Source organism: Salvelinus sp. IW2-2015, linkage group LG25 (assembly GCF_002910315.2).
Source record: "Salvelinus sp. IW2-2015 linkage group LG25, ASM291031v2, whole genome shotgun sequence".
In the NCBI taxonomy this organism is placed as follows: Eukaryota; Metazoa; Chordata; class Actinopteri; order Salmoniformes; family Salmonidae; genus Salvelinus; species Salvelinus sp. IW2-2015.
This window is the reverse complement of record NC_036865.1, coordinates 10,907,238-10,929,392: the sequence shown is the minus strand read 5'-3', so window position 1 is coordinate 10,929,392 and position 22,155 is coordinate 10,907,238. Positions and strand designations below refer to the sequence as shown.

The 22,155-nt window shown below is 43.4% G+C and overlaps 1 protein-coding gene across 1 annotated transcript in view; it reads left to right on the top strand.

Annotated features, from left to right (window-relative positions):
- The first annotated feature begins 632 nt into the window (after window positions 1–632).
- The window catches only part of LOC111951857 (collagen alpha-1(XIII) chain), a 60,716-nt gene continuing 39,193 nt past the window's right edge, over window positions 633–22,155 (top strand). The window contains exons 1-5 of the mRNA XM_023970119.2: window positions 633–636; window positions 6,273–6,299; window positions 9,944–9,979; window positions 12,853–12,879; window positions 16,670–16,720. Coding sequence (XP_023825887.2) covers window positions 9,959–9,979; window positions 12,853–12,879; window positions 16,670–16,720 — 99 coding nt within the window. The 5' untranslated portion in view covers window positions 633–636; window positions 6,273–6,299; window positions 9,944–9,958. The remainder of the gene's footprint in view (window positions 637–6,272; window positions 6,300–9,943; window positions 9,980–12,852; window positions 12,880–16,669; window positions 16,721–22,155) is intronic.

Sequence of the window (22,155 nt, the reverse complement as noted above, 5' to 3'; positions counted from 1 at the left end):
CTGAGAGCGATTTTGGAGTCGGGCTCCCAAAATGAATATTTCGATTTATGCACCAATTTTCTTGATGTGACACATGGAAAATATGACCTGCCTATATGTGCACAGGTCCCGTATCCACAAAGAGTCTCAGAGTAGGAGTGCTGATCTAGGATCAGTTTTGCATATTAGATCATAATGAATAAGATTGTACTACGCTGCTTCTACTCTGAGACGCTTTGTGGATACAGTACTCCCTTCTATGCCTTTTTAAAGGTGGTTAGACAAAGAGTTTGGAAGAGCTCGTTTTCTCACTGGTCTAATGAAGTCTTCCTTACCTTCACGGGGCTGGATGAGACGTCCACCTTTTGTTATTTGTGTTTTGTAGATGGAATTGGCGAAAACACCTTCTCATAATTGAATAGGCATGTTTGAGTCATGATATTTACTATTCTATAAATCAGTCAATGGCAGGAAGGCTTTTAGGGTGAGGCATTGTACCGCTCCAGAACAAATCCTAAAGCAGACAGCCACTGTAAACTGAACTTCGGAACACTTGAAAAACTTTCCAATTCACATTGACTTAACTCAATTTGATCAATGTTTTTCTACACTGTATGACTAATTGAATCTTTCTCCCTCTCTTTTGCAGGACCTCCTGTAAGTAGACCTGATGCCTTGTGTGACCATGCAGAGAGTGGTAAAGTGACTGTGTTTTTGTGTTTGGGAGTGTTTGTACCATGGATAAGTCCTTGAACGTCCAGTGAAATCTCTGTTTCATAGCACCCCCCCCTCCCATCTTACATGGATGCACCCTTTTGGTGTTGCTGTGCGGTGTGTTTGCAGAGAGCTTGTAAAGAGTGGTGACATGATGATTTTCAAAGCATATCATTGAGCATATCAAGGCAACTATTTATTATTTAAACGTGGTCATTATAGTTGCTCCTTCTTGCAATGTTTGTGGGGTGGAAAAACTTTGCGTTCGTAAGTTAATCAGTTATCCTTATTCAAATATACATGTGAAGTCTCTCTCCCTTTAGTGCACGGTAATTACATTATCAGGACTGCTAAGCATTTCACTGGTTCGGCTCAGTGAAATATCAAGTGGACTTGACATTATGAATAGCATTGGGGATGTTATTAGGCCTTTAACTATGTCCTTGGAAAATATGAATCATAGGACCACTGAGGAGTCTTTAACGGTGCTTATGAAGTCAGGAGTCCAGGCGTGTTTTCCACTCCCAAACTCCTCCATCATGCCTCTATTTGAAAAACTCAAAGAAGCTTTCCCATGTCTGAGAGCACGTCTTCCCTGTCTCCCCTGTATCCTGCCAATACTCAGGGATCCTTAGCCATGTCAGCCTTAGCATAGCATCTCAGAGCTAACCTTCTGGTTCTGTGGGAGAGCAGTATGGAACACCTTGGGCAGGGCGTTAAAATTGGGCACAGCTGCGACCTGGTGCTAAGAGAGGGTGAAGGTCGTGGCCTAGCTTCGGGCCATGGCAGTGATTGATCAGTCAGCAGCAGCCAGGCAGGGATGGACATCCAGACCAGGGCCAGGTATAGCCAGAGACAGCCAGGCAGGGATGGACATCCAGACCAGGGCCAGGTATAGCAGAGACAGCCAGGCAGGATGGACATCCAGACCAGGGCCAGGTATAGCCAGAGACAGCCAGGCAGGGATGGACATCCAGACCAGGGCCAGGTATAGCCAGAGACAGCCAGGCAGGGATGGACATCCCAGACCAGGGCCAGGTATAGCCAGAGGCAGCCAGGCAGGGATGGACATCCAGACCAGGGCCAGGTATAGCCAGAGACAGCCAGGCAGGCCAGGGAGGAGTGGGTTTGTGGGTTGCGGAAGAAGACACTCCTATCAGGTTGGCTGCGTTGCACACTTGACGAAAAGTTAATGGTTAGCTATTACATAATGACAAAGTTGATAGCATGAGGATATACAGTAGATGCACATTTCACTGGGTAGGCATTGCTGTCACTTATACTTTCATTACGTGAACAAAGGAAGGACCCTTTCCAAATTATTTAGTGGAAGTAAGAGTTCTGGTTGGAATCGTTTTGGAAGTTAAGTGCCATTATGTACTTTTGTGTTAAACCTTTCCACTTGAAATGCATTAGCTATTCATACTATTACATAAAGAAGCACTTACACTACATGACCAAAAGTATGTGGACACCTGCTTGTCGAACATCTCATTCCAAAATCATGGGCATTATTATGGAGTTGGTCCCCCCTTTGCTGCTACAACAGCCTCCACTCTTCTGGGAAGGCTTTCCACTAGATGTTGGAACATTGCTGTGTGGATTTGCTTCCATTCAGCCATGAGCATTAGTGAGGTCGGGCGCTGATGCTGGGTGATTAGGCTTAGCTCGCAGTCTGCGTTCCAATTCATCCCAAAGGTGTTCAATGGGGTTGAGGTTAGGGCTCTGTGCAGTCGAGTCAAGTTCTTCCACACCAATCTCAACAAACCATTTGTGTATGGACCTCACTTTGTGCACAGGGGCATTGTCATGCTGAAACAGGAAAGGGCCTTCCCCAAACTGTTTCCACAAAGTTGGAAGCACAGAATTGTCTAGAATCCTGTAGTGTTACATTTTCCCTTCACTGGATCTAACGGGGAGTGGAAGGGGGATGAATGAGCCAATTGGAAGCTGGGGATGATTAGGTGGACATGATGGTATGAGGGCCATATTGGGAATTTAGCCAGGACACCAGGGTTAACACCCCTACTCTTATGATAAGTGCCATGGGATCTTCTAGAGAACACAGAGAGTCTGGACACCCGTTTAACATGCCATCCGATAGACGGCACCGTACACAGGGCAATGTCCCCAATCATTGCCCTGGGGCAATGGGATATTTTTTTTAGACCAGAGGAAAGAGTACCTCCTGTCTGGCCCCCCAACACCACTTCCAGCAGCATCTGGTCTCCCATCCAGGGACCAACCAGGACTAACCTTGCTTAGCTTCAGAGGAAAGCAAGCATCATGATGCAGGGTGGTATGCTGCTGGCCTAGTCCAAACCATGAAAAACAGCCCCAGACCATTATTCCTCCTCCACCAAAATGCACTGTTGGCACTATGCATTCGGGCAGGTAGCGTTCTTCGGGCGTCCGAAAAACCCCAGATTAATCCGTTGGACTGCCAGATGGTGAAGCGTGATTCATCACTCCAGTGAACGCTTTTCCACGGCTCCAGAGTCCAATGGCGGCGTGCTTTACACCACTCCAGCCGACGCTTGCCATTGTGCATGGTGATCTTAGGCTTGTGTGTGGCTTCTCGGCCATGGAAACCCATTTCATGAAGCTCCCGACGAACAGTTCTTGTGCAACTCGATAGTTGAGTGTTGCAACTGAGGACAGATGATTTTTACATACTACGTGCTTCAGCACTCGGCGGTCCCATTCTGTGAGCTTGTGTGGCCTACCACTTCGCGGCTGAGCCACTGTTGCTCCTAGATGTTTCCACTTCACAATAACATCACTTACAGTTGACCGGGACAGCTATAGCAGGGCAGAAATTTGATGAACTGACTTGTTGGAAAGGTGGCATCATATGACGGCGCCACATTGAAAGCCGAATCCACTAATTTGACGGGGTGTCCACATACTTTTGTATATATAGTGTAGCTATACACTAGAGCCAGAATTGCGCAGGTCTCCCGGAACTTACCCTGCGAGTGAACTTTCACATAAGGAATAGCACTGTGATTTTTTTTWAAATCAAGTTAAGTTTTATATCACTGCTTAGATATGAAAAGGGTATTTTAAGAAATGTCCTCTGTGTTTGATTAATCGCCTCAGCTTTTCTTAATTAACACGCTCATCCATATTGTGGCCTTTGACAATTGAGTGAGGAGTTGAGAACAGACGATTTGTATAAATAATCTTAGCCTCTATTCAAATTGGGATGTTATGCTAACACAATTACCCATGTGATTGCAACTGTAAAACGACATGAAATTGGTGCTTTCCTGTTCCCCGAAACCGAGGGCTTTGGTCCTTTTAAAAACGTAATAGTCTATAATTTTTCATAGGTCACATCACAGGGGCTTGGCCTCCTGCCCTCCCTGTGGCCGTGTGTGTTTAACACACTCTAAAACAATCAGCGTTGATGGGAAACACCGTTAGACTTAAATGAAACTAAACAGCTTAAAAGCTCTCCAAGCTACACCGTTCTCAAGCTCAGATTCAGGTTCAGCATTGCTCAACACACACAGTTGACCACTATAAAGTGTACATTTGTCTGAGAATAACATATTGTTGAAATTGAATTGCTAACAGACCTGTTTTTCAGACCTGTTTTTTAGCCTTTTCTGGCAGCCTTATGGTTAGATAACAATCAGCTTCAGATCGACAGTAAATCCTGCTGCTGCCAGTGTCTGAGGGAAGTAATGAAGTCCAAACCTCTCTCCCACACCTCAACCCTCACTACTAAGGTTACAGAGAGGCCCCAGGGGCCACGGAAGCCCCTAGCGGAGGCCCTCTCATTCGTCCACTAGCTCCCGGCCCAAATGGGAGCCACATGTGCCAGGTTACAGCATAATTCCAATGAGGGGTTTCTTCCGGAGGTAGGGCACCCCTGACCCCTGCAGACGGCCCCTAGAGGCCCTGTAGCAGGCAAGCAGACAGACACCCATGTGCAGTGTGTTCTCACTCAGTACCTGGCCCTGCACCTCACCTCACCTCAGCTCTGCCCCAGACCTCCAGGACCATGCAAGGTGCTCCACAGAAGCACCAATCATTAGGCTTTCTAACAGCAGCCACTTGATTCACTCCCCAGATCTATAAAATGTTGCTTAACTAAAGAAGATTAAATAACATTCTGAGAGGAGATGGGGCGTGTGATAGCATGTCTTCCCTTTAGGATTTTCGATGGATTGTTGATGCAAGATGAATGACTTCCTGTCTGGAACGGTTGGCCAATAGTGGCCCACACACTCAGTATAGGAAGCAGACACAGCTGCTGTGAAGAATAGAGTCAAAATGTCAGTCTGTAAGCCCTAGAACTCCTCCATAGAGATGACATACTCCTCTGTGGACAAACAATGGCCAGTGGCTTTGGGAAATGTCAAGGGTTCCTGTTCCGTCCGACCAGTAATTAGTGCTGTGTCCTTTGCTGAAACAACACAGACATAAGGGCTATTGATTTATGTTTCCGTAGCTCACTGAAAACAAAACACACAATATTGGAGGAAATGTTCCTTTGGCAACATTGAACGCTGTATCGGACATCCTTATGGCTTTTGTTGGTTGTTCAAGACGCTAAGCCTAAGGGGATTTTTTTTTCTTCCATTCAACTTAGCCACCAGCTGAATAAAGAACGTACATAGATGAATCCATGGCATGCCTTCTTACAAGACCTGTCTTTGCATGCATTTACATGCTGATTGAAATGCATTGATTTTATGGTATGTTCTTTAATGTTGATGAGAATCTACAGTATATTATAGATAAGGAATACCTTAAACTTCAACTGCTATGGTTTATGATTCATTCTCAACTTAAATAAGCATGTTATCTGCTCTTTAACCTGTTCAACTCTGACGCCCTCTGGTGGCATTTTTTAAATGATGCATAATATTGTATACTACCCTCATAAAGTACAATTCAGTTAAACAAGTCCTACAAACACATGCTTAGTACTGTTAGAAAGTTAAGAAATGTGGGATTCTGATAACGGTGTCAGACACAATGTGACTATTACAGAGCCTGAGATATAGCAGCCTCAATTGTTACATTTTGGAGAATAAGAGATTTGAAAATCTAGGTTTGACATAAAATATGTCACCAATTACTGTTCGAAAAGGATGTAGCTTTCAAATGATATATCACTTTCTATTTTCTGACTACCTTTTTGGGGGGGCGGGGTGTTTAACTCACCGGACCCGATACTTTGAACAAATCAACTGCTCAGAGTTAAACAGGTTCAAATCAATTAGGTCTATCAAACCAAATGAAATGATGTATTGTTTGATTTGTTTCTTCTTTTGTGGTGGAATGGGGTGTTTTGTTTTCTTTTATGGCTGCTTGTTATAACTGAACCTGCCAAAATACAATGAGCACTGAAAAACAAATTTTTTAAATAGAGTATTAGATCATATCCAAATACTCTGCAATGGGAAAGTTAAATAATGACATAATACTGTAGAAAACTGTCCAAAAACAATTGTCTTTTTTGACCATTTTATTCTGGCCTGGATCAGTGTGATGTGAACTTTTTCTGTAATAATGTCAAGTTCACTTTCTATTTTGTATCCATTTCTCTCACCCCTTTTCAGGGTCCACCCGGACGATCAGGCTTTCCGGTAACTGTCTTTTAACTGTCTGTCTTTCGTTCTGTCTGTGTGTTTTGAGATCTCTCTGATCGCTCTAGTGAGAAGTTGTTTTTGTCCCAGGATAATATCCAAATTCAATGTATGATCATTGGAAAACACACATAGAGGACAATCAACCCAGGAGTTTGATGACTTCAAATGAATCCATCTGTATTTACTGTGATTGACAACTTCTCAGCTGAGATACCTCGGAGATATCTGCTCAACAGAGGGACTGAGTGCATTATATGCACAGTTTATACACTCCTTTGTGTGAGTTTGAATACCTTTGTAGACATACAATGCATTCAATACGATTTGCAGTTGTCTTTACTTTTACTACATTTAGATTGGACAATAATAATTTGCATTGAAAAGGTTATGCCCCTTTTCATGAACAGCCCATTAGAAACCCAATTGTATAAGAATGAGAGACCTCCACAGAGCGTCCCAGACATAAGTACTGTAGTTTTGGTATCACCTCAGACCCTCTTTTGCCTAGCTCTTTGCTTACTGTGTCCCTGTCAGCTTCCTGGTTACCCAGCTCTAACATGACTAACTCCCAACCAGCCAAATCCACATGGTCTCCATCATAGCATGGCAACAGGAGGCCATCTTAGATCTGACCTTTGACCCAGCTACCAGCTCCAACCTGTGAACCCTTCTCAGTCCTTTCAGGCTCACTGGTGAAACAGGCCCATAAAACAGTCTGAAGTTGAATAGACTGCTCACAGGACGAGCTTTTCAAGGGAGATTAGCTGACAGGTTTTGTCAAAGTTCAGATGTGATCCCTTCCAGGTTTTTTGATTGATGATGCTGTCAAAGAACTGGTCATTATATCAGAAGTGCTCTCTCCTCTTCTTGGGAAGGATGTGGTTTTGGAGAGGGAACTTGTCTGCATTCGAATCAGTCATTTCTCCCCTTTTTCCATAGTGTTGTATGTCAGATTTGAGCTTTGAACAAAAGCGCAAAACCACCTTGTGTGATGTATGAACTCTAAGCGCTTTTTCCTTTTGTGATTAATCAAAGGACGTAAGCTCCATACAGTCCTGTCACAATTACACTTCACTTTTTTTTCTACTTGGAGCCTGCTGTATATTCATGTGATCTATTAGCACATTTCACAATATCTTCACATAATTATCACATTAAGATGCTTGTTTACTATCATAATACTTTGAAACCCTATACATCCTCCTCCAGTCACGCCTCATCTAAAGTAATGCAGGGGTCTGAGTTGTGTGCATGTTGAAGCAGAAGCCGTGCTAGCGGTGGTGAGGGGAGCCGTTATGACTGCGGTCAGTCTGGAGACTGAGAGTGTGCTGGTCCCTAGGCTATAGTCCAGCTGAGTCTCATTACTCTTGCTAAAGGAAAAGTCCACACAAAAACTATATTTTGGTATTTATTTCATTAGTCCATTGTTGGTATAGTTCCAGAATGTTTTGCTTGTCAGAAATCAAGTTTTCAAGATATATGATTTTCAAAATACAGAAATCCCCCCGTATGTTGCATTTTGCATCATCTGATGCTGCGTTTTGCGTCATATGATGCAAAATACATCATACGGGGATGATTTCTGTATTTTGAAAGTTACATACTGTATCTTGAAAACTTGATTGCTGACAAGCAAAAAAAATTGGGACTATGTCAACAATGGACTAATGAAACAAATACCAAAAGATAGTTTTTGGGTGGATTTTTCCTTTAATACACCTGAGAGGCCTCCACACTGCACCACTGAGGCCCTGTGTAAATCCTCCTGTCCTGCATTCTGACTGTACTGTGTGGGTGGGTGTTCGGAGGGGGTTCAGCAGTCAGGGACCAGTGAATTTGAGACTGCCGCAGCCCCAGCAACTCTATATCCCAAACTGGGAGTGACAGGCGCTGCAGAGGGAGAGAGAGATAGGGAACGGGGTGGTGTGTGGAGAGAAAGTGGTCGTTTCAACTCTTATCTTTTTTTAGGGCAAAAGACTTCAACAATAGAAGGAACACACATTGAGTAATAGAGTGGGGAGCGTTCAGATTTCTGTCTGAGATTTCTCGGAATGCTGCCTAGCACAATAACAGACTTGGCCCTGTGCGGGATAGAGGTTAGAGAGCCGGCTGTTCCTCTGATGCTCGGAAATCAACAGTTTGAGGGAAAGCACCGTTAAGTGACCATAGGAAATGGTTTGTCTCACTTTTGCTTGTTCTGCTCCTTATAAAGGCATTATACTGAATATGGGGGAATTTTGAGCAGTTATGATGTTGCACGGCCGTGTCTTGAATCAGGACCTTGGACAGGGCATGTAGAGCACTGCCTTAAACCAGCATATCTCTAGAGACCTGATAGCAATGCTCCAGTATGGGGATCATTGTTTTTAATCACAGCGAGCTGTAGCTGTTTGTTTTTGTGTAATTAGGCCACTCTCTTTATTTCCTCAAAATAGCCATCACCTTTTTAAGGAGTGGGACACACTGAAAGATAGCTTGATATTGATGAACACCCATGTTAGGTTATTAATTAGGTCCATACTATATTGGGGGGGGGGGAGTTCAACCCAGGCCTCTCCACCCAACACCCCTCACAGATTCAGGTATCCAGCACATGTTGCGTTGTGATGACTTATGGGGCTGGCCCCAACCTGGAACTTGTTTCCGTAACACGTCATCGGAGTGAGTCGTCAAAAAGCTGTCATCGCCAGCCTACTCCAGGATGCCTGTCATGGGAGTGAGAGGGCGAGTTGCTCCTATTAAGAGGCTTTAGGAATGAACACCTTTGCATAATAAATCATTTCAGCGCGTCCAGAGTTTATGGTAATTTAGAAGAGTGTGAACAAAGGTTATGCGCGGCAGATGGACAAGGGCATGACCTGGGGGAGGAAGGTCATTATGGACTGTCACGTCCACTGGTGATGTTTACAGTGTTGCAAACAAAACAAATTGCTGTTAAACCCAATGTGTCCCAAATTAGACATGATACAGTATTAATGACTTCCACCCAGATGTCTTATAACCCTCTATGGGCGAAATAAGAAAACGGGGCAATATGTTCCAGCAATTTATTTAATTATACATGAGGAACTAGAGTTCTTTAGTTGTCACATAGGGAATGTCACTGTTAGTTGTGGTCAGGTGGCAAATCTAATCTCTGACAAGTATCTGATGTGTAAGTATTAAGTGAAACTAATACAGTATATTAGGTAGTTATGACATAATGTTTACCTTTTTGAAACATTTGTTTCAAATAATCCCTGATGAGGCTTGTTCTCTGACCACCATTGGTTCTCTGCTGCACTGACTTCTTTCAAGGCCTGGCATACTGTAGCTAGCCATGGGCCTTGAGGGAACCTACACTTCTGGGCATGGCTGCATCAAAACTGCTCATCCTACCATCATGTTTAGGAATAGTTCCACAGCTCCACAGAGGCTTGACTTTATCAGAGTTGACCTACAGAGCCCGACGGTCTGCCATCAACTTCAACACAAATACATACTGTAATCTGTGTTTGCTGGAAACAGCATAATATTACATTTTGAGGGCATGACAGAATGAAAGCTCATTATAAGTTAACCTGTTGGCTGTGATTGTAGTAGTGCTGGAGCGTCTCATAATTGTTTACCCCTTTTCCTCTTGACTTTGCGTTGCTTATTAGGGTGACAAAGGAACAATGGGAATTCCTGGAAGATTGGTGAGTGACATGAGAATGTGCAACCGAGTAGTGTGTAGAAACAAAGGGACTTTGACCAAATAGAGGACACTTGAGTAATCACTTGAGTAGCATGTCTTCAACATTTTAAAGAAAAGACTGAAGAGAAATGGCACCAATATTCAGGTTATGACCAGATAAAGATTTTTCAGAAAATGTTTTCTGACATTCTTTGTTAATTAATATATTGTTTAATATATGCATATGCAATTATTGTGAAGTTTAGTACGGCCCATTGCAGAATGCAACCTTTGGTGCCCCTTCATAAATGATAAAAACTGATAAATGAGGAATGGGTTTGGTATAGTTTGACATAGCTAAAGATACAGTGCATTCGGAAAGTATTCTCCTGTAACGTTGTTACGTTGTTACGTTGTTACGTTGTTACGTTGTTACGTTACAGCCTTATTCTAAAAATAATTAAATCATTTCCCCCCCTCATCAATCTACACACAATACCCCATAATGACAAAGCAAAAACAGTTTTTTAGAATTTTTTGCAAAACTGAAATATCACATTTACGTAAGTATTTAGACCCTTTACTCAGTACTTTGTTGAAGCACCTTTGGCAGAGATTACAGCCTCGAGTCTTCTTGGGTATGACGCTACAAGCTTGGCACATCTGTATTTGGGGAGTTTCTCCCATTCTTCTCTGCAGATCTTCTCAAGCTCTGTCAGGTTGGATGGGGAGCGTTGCTGCAAGGATCTCTCTGTACTTTGCTCCATTCATCTTTGCCTCGATCCTGACTAGTCTCCCAGTCCCTGCTGCGGAAAAACATCCCTACAGCATGATGCTACCACCACCATGCTTCACAGTAGGGATGGTGCCAGGTTTCCACCAGATGTGACGCTTGGCATTCAGGCCAAAGAGTTCAATCTTGGTTTCATCAGACCAGAGAATCTTTTTTCTCATGATCTGAGAGTCCTTTAAGTGCCTTTTGGCAAACTCCAAGTGGGATGTCATGTGTCTTTTACTGAGGAGTGGCATCCGTCTGGCCACTCTACCATAAAGGCCTGATTGGTGGAGTGCTGCAGAGATGGTTGTCCTCCCATCTCCTCAGAGGAACTTTGGAGTTCTATCAGAGTGACCATTGAGTTGTTGTTCACCTCCCTGACCAAGGCCCTTCTCCCCCGACTGCTCAGTTTGGRCYGGTGGCCAGCTCTAGGAAGAGTGTTGGTGGTTCCAAACTTCTTCCATTTAAGAATGATGGAGGCCACTGTGTTSTTGGGGACCATTAATGCTGCAGAACTTTTTTGGTACCCTTCCCCAGGTCTGTGCCTCGACACAATCCTGTCTCAGCACTCAATTTCGGGTCTCATAGCAAAGGGTTTGAACACATATGTAAAAAAGGTATTTCTGTTTAAAAAATATATATAAATATGCCAAAAATGTCTGAAACCTGATTTTGCTTTGTCATTATGGTTTATTGTGTGTAGATTGAGGATGWTTTTTTTTGTGTTTAATCCATTTTAGAATAAGGCTTAAAGGTAACAAAATATGTAAAAAGGGAAGGGGTCAGAATACTTTCCAAATGCACTGCATGTACTGTAGTTGTACTGTAACTTGGCATGTTTGCATGATGCTGACAATTCAACTTCACAAACAAGGCTCTTATATACAGTAATGGCATTTATAAGTTGCTCATATCACCTAATATTTGCACTTATAGTGTGTGTGGACGTGACCTGCTTTTAAAGCGTCATGTCATAAATGCCTATGACTGCTTATAAAGCCATTTAACAGACATTGTATCATGTTAATGGAGCTGATATTGTTACAGTAGTTGCATACAAACATGCCAAATCACTGAAAAGTCTTAGAAATATCAAAAAGGCCCCGATCGGAAAATCATCCATTATCCCATTACTCGCCCCTCCCCTCCCACCCTCTTTCACACTTGTAGCTTTCAATTTTTTCATTAATTTATTAGAACACAATGATTTTGTTTTAGGKCAATTGTTTATCAGACATTTTTTTTATTTTTTTATTTTAGAAACACAACTTCCCCATATTTCAAATCTGTTTCTTTTTTTGGCTTGATACTGAATATATTCACATGTTTTTGTGATTCCATGTGTATTTTGTAGTTTTCAGAACGCCTTTAGGGAAATGTTCAAATCAAATGCTACTTGTTTACCGGATTTGGAATTGCCTGGAGACTTTACATGCACACATTCTTTATTTTAAAGATGAGGAAAACAGGTTGCGCTGACATGTTGCACGCACACTTTTAGTTTTCTCATTTATTTAGATGTGTGTATTTTGGATATGGCCATATTTCAAGGCAATTCTACCACCGCAACATATAGATAGATACCAGCACCTCGGCTCTCTCTGTTTTGCTCAGTCATCATACTGGAAGTGAATTTTCACAAATCCGACTCCGGTTTGTGGGCTTGAAATTCTGGCTTTAAAATCACTCCCTCCTTCCCCAACCTGGGGCGTTCTACAGTGTCGCTCCAACTGTGAGGCCCATGCAGAGTACACAATATTTCACACAGTGTAGAGGAGTTAAACTACTTTGTGGTCCTCAAGCGCCTCCTCAAAGGAAGTCCTTTTTTCTGGCCTATCCCTCGCTCCCAGGCTCACTGCCTCTCCCCTCCCTTCACTCACTACTACTTCTGTGAGAATGTACGTCTCGACACCAGACAGCTCCCCGTGGCCCTAGACTTCAGCCCAGCCCAGCCTCCTCTCCCCACCCCCCATTCCCTTCCCTTCCTCTCCCTGTGACCACTTCTGAGGCTGATGCATGCCCTGTGTCTCTCTGTGCCTGTCTAACCCCGGTTCCTCTCTCTCTGTGTCTCTCTCCTCCTTCACACTTTGCATGCGACTGTGTCGGCTGTGACTGACCAGGGGTTAAAAGGATACGCAGGGGAGAAGGTAAGTCTATAGGGACATCTGTTGGAACAGCCACCCTCCAAAGCCTGCAGGAGAGAAGGCAGGGAGAGAGGCTTCAGCAGTCTTAGTGGGTGGTGGTGCTGGTGGTGGTTAAAAGCACACACTTGTTCACTGTACAGTAGTGTATGGAGGTTGTAGTTGATTTATTTCAAGGGCCCTAGGTCTGTATTTTTAAAGGGCGTTAGGGTCACATTCTGAAAACCATTTCCCACCCTGGTTGGATTACCTGTGTTTTTTTCTTTCAATGAAACAGAATAGCAAAGAATTGTCACATAAGAGTCTCAGAGTTCTAACTTAAGGCTCCCTCTAGAACGTTTATGACTTTTATGGAGATCATGGTACAAGCAGATTCCACTATAGGTTTCAGAACCCGACAACTTGGAATTATATACAATGATGACAAATCTGCGTTGGTGGTGGTGCATTGCATCACCATGTCATCTTATTTCCATCTCGAAGATCTCAATATGTGTTCACTCCCTCGGATGGCCAATAGTAATCTGACTTTGCGGACGTTTCCAGTCCACTAAATGGCCACAGTTGCAAAAGCGATCAGATTTATCCACAAAGCAACCGCTTTGATTCKCTTTCATCAAACTTGAGGTGATTTGTGATGTGCAGAGTTGAGTGTGCGGCTAGAGGAGAAACATGCGCTGCATTCTTAACTGTCGTGCTGTAGAGAGTAGCAAGCTAGCCAAACAACTCCAATATGGCTCAGCCAGTCTGCCTGCCGGCGGAGAGCCTCAGGAGTTATGGGTAGACTAATGTGACCACCAAGACGTTAAACGGAGAACCAGACAACGGCACTGGCTTTGGGAGGTCTCAACAGATCTGGGTCCAAAACAATCCAATGGCTTTCCTCATATTTCTCTGCACCAATTGTTTTAGGAGTGTAATATTGTGGTCCATTTCCCTCTGTGTGTGGTTAACTCTGAGTGCCTGGAGAGAGGATGAGGAAGCACAGGGGTTAGACAGGGAGGCTTGGCTGAAGAGCTTAATTAAATATGAAAACATCCTCTCCAGAACAGACAGAGCCAATACAAGGGGAACTGGCAAAGTCCAGCTCCGGCTGGGCAGCTTTTATATTCTTCTCTTAAAACTTTAAAACAAATGAGTTCTGTGGGTTTGGTGGTGGGTCATAATATATGAGGCAAGTGACTGGCAGAAATACCAGAGAAAAGGAAAACAATGATGAATTGGTTAAGCAGAGAGAGAACCACTTGGCCACTTGCGGCTGACTTTATGGGTATGGGAGGATTTCATATTGGAGGAAATTAAATCTCAAAGGCAGTCTCTGTCCTTGGTGTTTCATAGGCCTTGTAAATGTATGTATTTTTTGGGGGTGGTTTCTGGTCTTAGTCGTGATTTTGGGGCTCTTGAGGTTGACCCTTTCCAACACCAGTAATCTGACCGTTCTAGAAGGGCATACATGTTGTTACATTACAGCCGTATTCTAAAAAGGATTCAATGTTTTTTTCCCCTCATCAATCTACACACTATACCCCATAATGACAAAGCAAAAACAGGTTTGTAGAAATAAACAAACTGAAATAAGTATTCAGACCCTTTACTCAGTACTTTGTTGAAGCACCTTTGGCAGCGATTACAGCCTTGAGTCTTCTTGGCTATGATGCTATAAGCTTGGCACACCTGAATTTGGGGAGTTTCTCCCATTCTTCTGCAAATCCTCTCAAGCTCTGTCAGGTTGGATTTGGAGCGTCGCTGCACAGCGATTTTTCAGGTCTCTCCAGAGATGTTTGATTGGGTTCAAATCCAGGCTCTGGCTGGGCCACACAAGGACATTGAGACTTGTCCCGAAGCCACTCCTGCGTTGTCTTGGCTGTGTGCTTAGGGTCGTTGTCCTGTTGGAGGGTGAACATTCACCCCAGTCTGAGGTCCTGAGCGCTCTGGAGCAGGTTTTCATCAATGATCTCTCTGTACTTTGCTCCGTTCATCTTTGCCTCGATCCTGACTAGTCTCCCAGTCCCTGCAGCTGAAAAACATCCCCACAGCATGATGCTGCCACCACCATGCTTCACCGTAGGGATGGTGTCAGGTTTCTTCCAGACGTGACGCTTGGCATTCAGGTCAAAGAGTTCAATCTTGGTTTCATCAGACCAGAGAATCTTTTTTTCTCATGATCTGAGAGTCCTTTAAGTGCCTTTTGGCAAACTCCAAGTGGGATGTCATGTGTCTTTTACTGAGGAGTGGCATCCATCTGGCCACTCTACCATAAATGCCTGATTGGTGGAGTGCTGCAGATTGGTGGAGTGCTGCAGAGATGGTTGTCGTTCTGGAAGGTTCCCCCATCTCCACAGAGGAACTCGGAAGCTCACCTCCCTGACCAAGGCCCTTCTCCCCCGATTGCTCAGTTTGGCCGGGCGACCAGCTCTAGGAAGAGTCTTGGTGGTTCCAAACTTCTTCCATTTAAGAATGATGGAGGCCACTGTGTTCATGGGGACCATTAATGCTGCAGAACTTTTTTGGTACCCTTCCCCAGATCTGTGCCTCGACACAATCCTGTCTCAGAGCTCTACGGAGAATTCCTTCAACCTCATGGCTTGGTTTTTGCCCTGACATGCACTGTCAACTGTTGGACCTTATATAGACAGGTGTGTGCCTTTCCAAATAATGTCCAATCAATTGAATTTACCACAGGTGGACTCCAATCAAGTTGTAGAAACATCTCAAGGCTGATCAATGGAAACAGGACGCACCTTAGCTCAATTTCAAGTGTCATAGCAAAGGGTCTGAATAATTATGTAAATAAGGTATTTCAGTTTTTTATTTGTTATAAATTTGCAAACATTTCACTTTTTTTTCCTTCAGTTTGTCATTATGGGGTATTGTGTGTAGATTGATGAGGAACAAAATGTATTTAATAAATAATAATGCTGTAACGTAACAAAATGTGGAAAAAGTCAAGGGGTCTAAATCCTTTCCGAATGCACTGTATGTAGATGTTAATTTGTCCAGTTTGGTGAATCTCTGTACGATGGGAGTAACTGTAGACCTCTGCACTGTAGCAAACCATTTTTCTTAGTGGTTTGCCTTTTGGCCACTGTGAGGCACAGGCACCATCAATCCATCCTCTCCAGTAGCGCTGCGAGGCGACAAACCCACCTAACCAGAGTGTGAAAACAAATTCCTCCCCTCCCCAGTAGGCATTTGTTGAGAAACGTTAAAATCACCTGCGTTTATGACGGCTGGTTGGGCTATCAAAGATGTCCCAGTGATAAGGTTTCTAGGGAGAATGCTAATTAGGGAAAGTGCTGGAAACCCGAGCAGGCCCTGTCTGGCCCCAATGGGTTCTGAGATTTTGCTGGAAGGGTCCGTAGGTCTGTATGGATGGGGCTGACACTGTGCAAATCACCCACTTTGTGCCAAAGGAGCCCAGAGGGTTTCCCCATGTTTTTACAGCAGTGCTGCTGACCCACTGAGCACTGCTGTCAAGGTTTAAAGTATGGCTCTGAAATGAGAACTTTTGACTTTGCTGAAAATTTATAGAAATAAGAACACTTTTGCTCTTAGGCTTGTTTGCTTAAAATGTGGGAAAGATTAAGTGTGTGTAGGAACTAGACTTGCTATATGTGTTACAATTTATATTTTTGAAATCATTTTCCTAATTTACCATTGTATTCATGTGGAGTGTTGTACATATTATACAGAATTTCTAAGGAGAACATCTGGTGAGCTGGCTAAGACTTTGAGAGAGGTATTATTTTGTTCCACTGTTGGTGCATCTTCTCACTGTCTGTCTATCTGTCCATAGGGAGTGCCAGGGGAGCCAGGCCTGTCCATCATTGGGCCACGAGGACCTCCTGTAAGTGTCATCACTTCTTCCTACAACTAATAATACTGTGCATGACCTGTACTGTTCACTGCTGCTTTAAGTCTTCACTTCAATGACTCATGACCTGCCACTCTGAATAAGCCTGGCATGATTGTAATGCCATGAATTTGTCAACATCAAGAGTTCTAGAAGAATATACAGTGGGGAGAACAAGTATTTGATACACTGACAATTTTGCAGGTTTTCCTACTTACAAAGCATGTAGAGGTCTGTAATTTTTATCATAGGTACACTTCAACTGTGAGAGAAGGAATCTAAAACAAAAATCCAGAAAATCACATTGTAGGATTTTTAATTAATTAATTTGCATTTTATTGCATGACATAAGTATTTGATACATCAGAAAAGCAGAACTGAATATTTGGTACAGAAACCTTAGTTTGCAATTACAGAGATCATACGTTTCCTGTAGTTCTTGACCAGGTTTGCACACACTGCAGTAGGGATTTTGGCCCACTCCTCCATACAGACCTTCTCCAGATCCTTCAGGTTTCGGGGCTGTCGCTGGGCAATACGGACTTTCGGCTCCCTCCAAAGATTTTCTATTGGGTTCAGGTCTGGAGACTGGCTAGGCCACTCCAGGACCTTGAGATGCTTCTTACGGAGCCACTCCTTAGTTGCCCTGGCTGTGTGTTTCGGGTCGTTGTCATGCTGGAAGACCCAGCCACGACCCATCTTCAATGCTCTTACTGAGGGAAGGAGGTTGTTGGTCAAGATCTCGCGATACATGGCCCCATCCATCCTCCCTTCAATACGGTGCAGTCGTCCTGTCCCCTTTGCAGAAAAGCATCCCCAAAGAATGATGTTTCCACCTCCATGCTTCACGGTTGGGATGGTGTTCTTGGGGTTGTACTCATCCTTCTATTCCTCCAAACACGGCGAGTGGAGTTTTGAGCAAAAAGCTCTATTTTTGTCTCATCAGACCACATGACCTTCTCCCATCCTCCTCTGGATCATCCAGATGGTCATTGGCAAATTCAGACGGGCCTGGACATGCGCTGGCTTGAGCAGGGGGACCTTGCGTGCGCTGCAGGATTTTAATCCATGACGGCGTAGTGTGTTACTAATGGTTTTCTTTGAGACTGTGGTCCCAGCTCTCTTCAGGTCATTGACCAGGTCCTGCCGTGTAGTTCTGGGCTGATCCCTACATTCCTCATGATCATGATGCCCCACGAGGTGAGATCTGCATGGAGCCCCAGACCGGGGTGATTGACCGTCATCTTGAACTTCTTCCATTTTCTAATAATTGTCGCAACAGTTGTTGCCTTCTCACCAAGTGCTTGGCTATTGTCCTGTAGCCCATCCCAGCCTTGTACAGGTCTACAATTTATCCCTGATGTCCTTACACAGCTCTCTGGTCTTGGCCATTGTGGAGAGGTTGGAGTCTGTTTGATTGAGTGTGTGGACAGGTGTCTTTTATACAGGTAACGAGTTCAAACAGGTGCAGTTAATACAGGTAATGAGTGGAGAACAGGAGGGCTTCTTAAAGAAAAACTAACAGGTCTGTGAGAGCCGGAATTTCTTACTGGTTGGTAGGTGATCAAATACTTATGTCATGCAATAAAATGCAAATTAATTACTTAAAAATCATACAATGTGATTTTCTGGATTTTTGTTTTAGATTCCGTCTCTCACAGTTGAAGTGTACCTATGATAAAAATGACAGACCTCTACATGCTTTGTAAGTAGGAAAACCTGCAAAATCGGCAGTGTATCAAATACTTGTTCTCCCCACTGTATATTGTGAGCCCCATACTCATGACCACAGACTGTAGCACAAATACCAGAGATTCTACGTTTGCCTGTCAGGACTTTCCAGAACAAGTTCTTGAGCTTGTCCACCACGGAGCTAATGGAGATTGAAGACTGATAATTACAGGTTGTTTGAGAGTACTTTGGCATTTTCTGAGGAAGCCAGAGCTTCGATTTGGCTGTAATCTGGATCATTCCGTGTTTCCTCAGCATGAGAAGTGAAAACATTCCTATACCTTTTAAAGTATTCCAGACACCAGAACCCAATGGTCCCTATTGTATTAAATAATTGATGTTCGTGAGATAAAATAAGACTTTATCCTGATTCAACTCCTTTCTTCTCCATTTCTCTTATTTTTTATTAGTAGACAGACAAAAGGGTTACTGTGTTGGACCTCAGTTGTGCAATTTCCTTTTTGATTATGCTGTGAAGAATTGGACATGTTTTATTTTGAGGTTTTCTTGTTCCGCCCTGGTTTCTGGACTGCGGGGTTACAGTACCTTGTTGTAGAGCCAATAAACTGGCTACTCAGGAGGACCAGACATCTGTTTTCCCAATTGACAATTAGCTACATACCTGTGTGCCCACTACCCTGGCCGGTAATAAGGCATTTCTAATGAACACCAGGCTACAGAGGAAGTAAAGCACAGCAGGAGAGTGAAGGAGTACACAGAGAACCAGTCAAGCAAGGGTACTTAAAGGGTGATTTCCCATAGCAGGTGAGGTCGATATGAGAGACTCACTCTTGACCTTAGGAAAGGGAGTGGATTTGGTGGCGAAGTCTGAAACTACTGAAACTTCAGTCTGAAACTGCCATCCTAGAAGTTGTTTTTGTGACTTCAAAATGAGCGGCATTGTACAAAACAAACTCATTCGCGATTGGTTCGTCTGTAACCAATCGGAGTATCAAAGTTGATAACATCGTCACGTAGGCTGGTTCTGGCCCAACTCATTGGTTTCTGGGACCAATCAGAATGGTCAGAATGTGTTCGCATTCTAGAAATCGTCAGGGAGGGAGGCAAATACAGACTCATCGGGGAGAAGAAACATTAGTTGGCCAGAGCGATGTGGATGGGTAGCCAGGCAGCCTGTTATCTGCCCGTGTCCTGCACACTGTCATTTCACAGATGACTAGACAAGACCTTGTTCTACTGCAACCTGACCATAGGGAAACAAAGGGAAAGGACCCATGCAGTTGTATCAGATTCATTCTCTATGTTAATGGAATACATACAATTGTCATATTGACTGGTCTACCGTAGCGTATGTTAAGATATGTTGTCCACATCTGGAATTAGCCCTCAAAGTTAAATCAAATGTGTAATCTCAGTAGCTGTATCCTTACTAAATCAAATAAAATCAAAGTTTATTTGTCGCGTACACAGATGAGCAGATGTTAAAGGCGCAGCAAAAAGCTTGCATTTCTAGCACCAATAGTGCAGGAAATGTCTAACAGTACAATACTGAAACACAAATAATCCCAAGAAAGTTTTAAAAGAAGAAAAAATTAAGCAGGAACAAAAAATTAAGAAATATCAGAGTCCTGAATATAAACATGTGGTGTGTATAGACAGTATGGACAATAAATAAGTAAGAAAAAGGTATGCACAGCAGTAGATATGTAGGATGAGCTATGTCGAGAATACAAAATGTACAGTGAGCTACAAAGTATTGGAACAGTGACATATTTGTATTGGCTCTGTACTCCAGCACGTTTGATTGGGATGTAATGATGATAGGGTTAAAGTGCAGACTGTCAGCTTTAATTTGAGGGTATTTCCATCCATATTGGTTGAGCCGTTTAGAAATTACAGTGCTTTTTGTACATAGTCCCCCCATTTTTAGTTTACTGTGGATGCCACCATGATTACGGATAGTCCTGAATTAATTGTGAATAATGACGAATCAGAAACTTACAGACGCACATATGTCATACCCCAAAGACATGCTAACCTCTCAGCATTACAATAACATACTTTTTTGGTGGGAATGAAATTTGTGCGTCTAACTTTCTGACTCATCATTATTCACGATTCATTCAGGACTATCCTTAGTCATGGTGGCATCCACATTAATGTAGAAGGGTTTAAAAACATATTATATTCTTATTTACAATAAAGGTGACTCCAAAATGACACAATACATTATTTACCATTCATTTCTATTGGACACAAAATAATCTGAAACACAACCAAAACAAACAGCATCCAACAAATGTGTAGAATCACAAGTTGTCATTGTGTGCAAGGAATATGGGACCAAATACATAACTTTTTACTACTTTATACACATATAACTGAATTTGTCCCAATACTTTTGCTCACCTAAAATGGGGGGACTATGTGCAAAAAGTGCTGTAATTTCTAAACGGTTCACATGATATGGTTCAAAATACACGCAAATAAAAGCTGACAGTCCGCACTTTAACCTCATAGTCATTGCTTGATTTCAAATCCAAAGTTTTGAAGCATAGAGCCAAAAGAATAGAAAATTCTTCGCTGTCCCAATAATTACGGAGGGCACTGTATACAGTATATAAAGTGAGTAATCAATTAGCTTAAATTTTCAGAGATCAAAATAATGTTGTAGGACTGCTAATTTTATCTGTTTCTAACTACAGAAATGATTTCAGAACAATAAATGTTATGWAACATTTTTAAAGTGAGCAMTGTTCAATYACTCTATGTACGTAGGACAGCAGTCTCTAAGGTGCAGAGTAGAGTACCGGGTGGTAGACGGGTAGTGATGACTGTTTAACTTAACAGTCTGATGGTCTAGAGATGGAAGCTATTTTTCAGTCTCTCGGTACCAGCTTTGATGAACCTGTACTGTCCCCGCCTTCTAGATGGTAGCATGGGGAACAGGCCGTGGATCGGGTAGCTGAGGTCCTTGATGATCTTCAAATCAAATTGTATTTTCTTGGCCTTCATGTGATGCCAGGTGCCTTAGATGTCCTAGAGGGCAGGCAGTGTGCCCCCGGTGATGCGTTAGGCTAACTGCATCACCCTCTGGAGAGCCCTGCGGTTGTGGCCGATGCAGTTGCCGTACCAGGCGGTGATACAACCCAACAGAATGCTCTCGATGGTGCAGCTGTAGAAGTTTGTGAYAGTTTGCTTGTGCGCCTTCTTCACCACAGTGTGGAGGGACCATTTCAGGTCCTCAGTGAAGTTGAATCTTTTGACCCTCTCCCCTGCGGCCCCATCAATGTGGATGGGGGCGTGCTCTCTCTGCTGTTTCCTGTAGTCCAAAATCAGCTCTTTCGTTTTGTTGATGTTGAGGGAGATGTTATTTTCCTCTGCCAGGGCTCTCATGTCCTCCCTGTAGGCTGTCTCGTCGTTGTTGGTAATCAGGCCCACCACTGTTGTGTCGTCTGCAAACTTGATGATTGAGCTGGAGAAGTGCATAGCCACGCAGTCATGGGTGAACAGGGAGTACAGGAGGGAGCTGAGCACATACACTTGTGGGGCCCTGTGTTGAGGATCAGCGTAGCGGAGGTGTTGTTGCCTACCTTCACCACCTGGAGTCGGCCCATCAGATAGTCTAGGACCCAGTTGCACAGGGAGGGGTTCAGKACCGGGKCCCTGAGCTTATTGATGAGCTTGGAGGGTACTGTGGTGTTGAAGGCTGAGCTGTAGTCAATGAAAAGCACCAG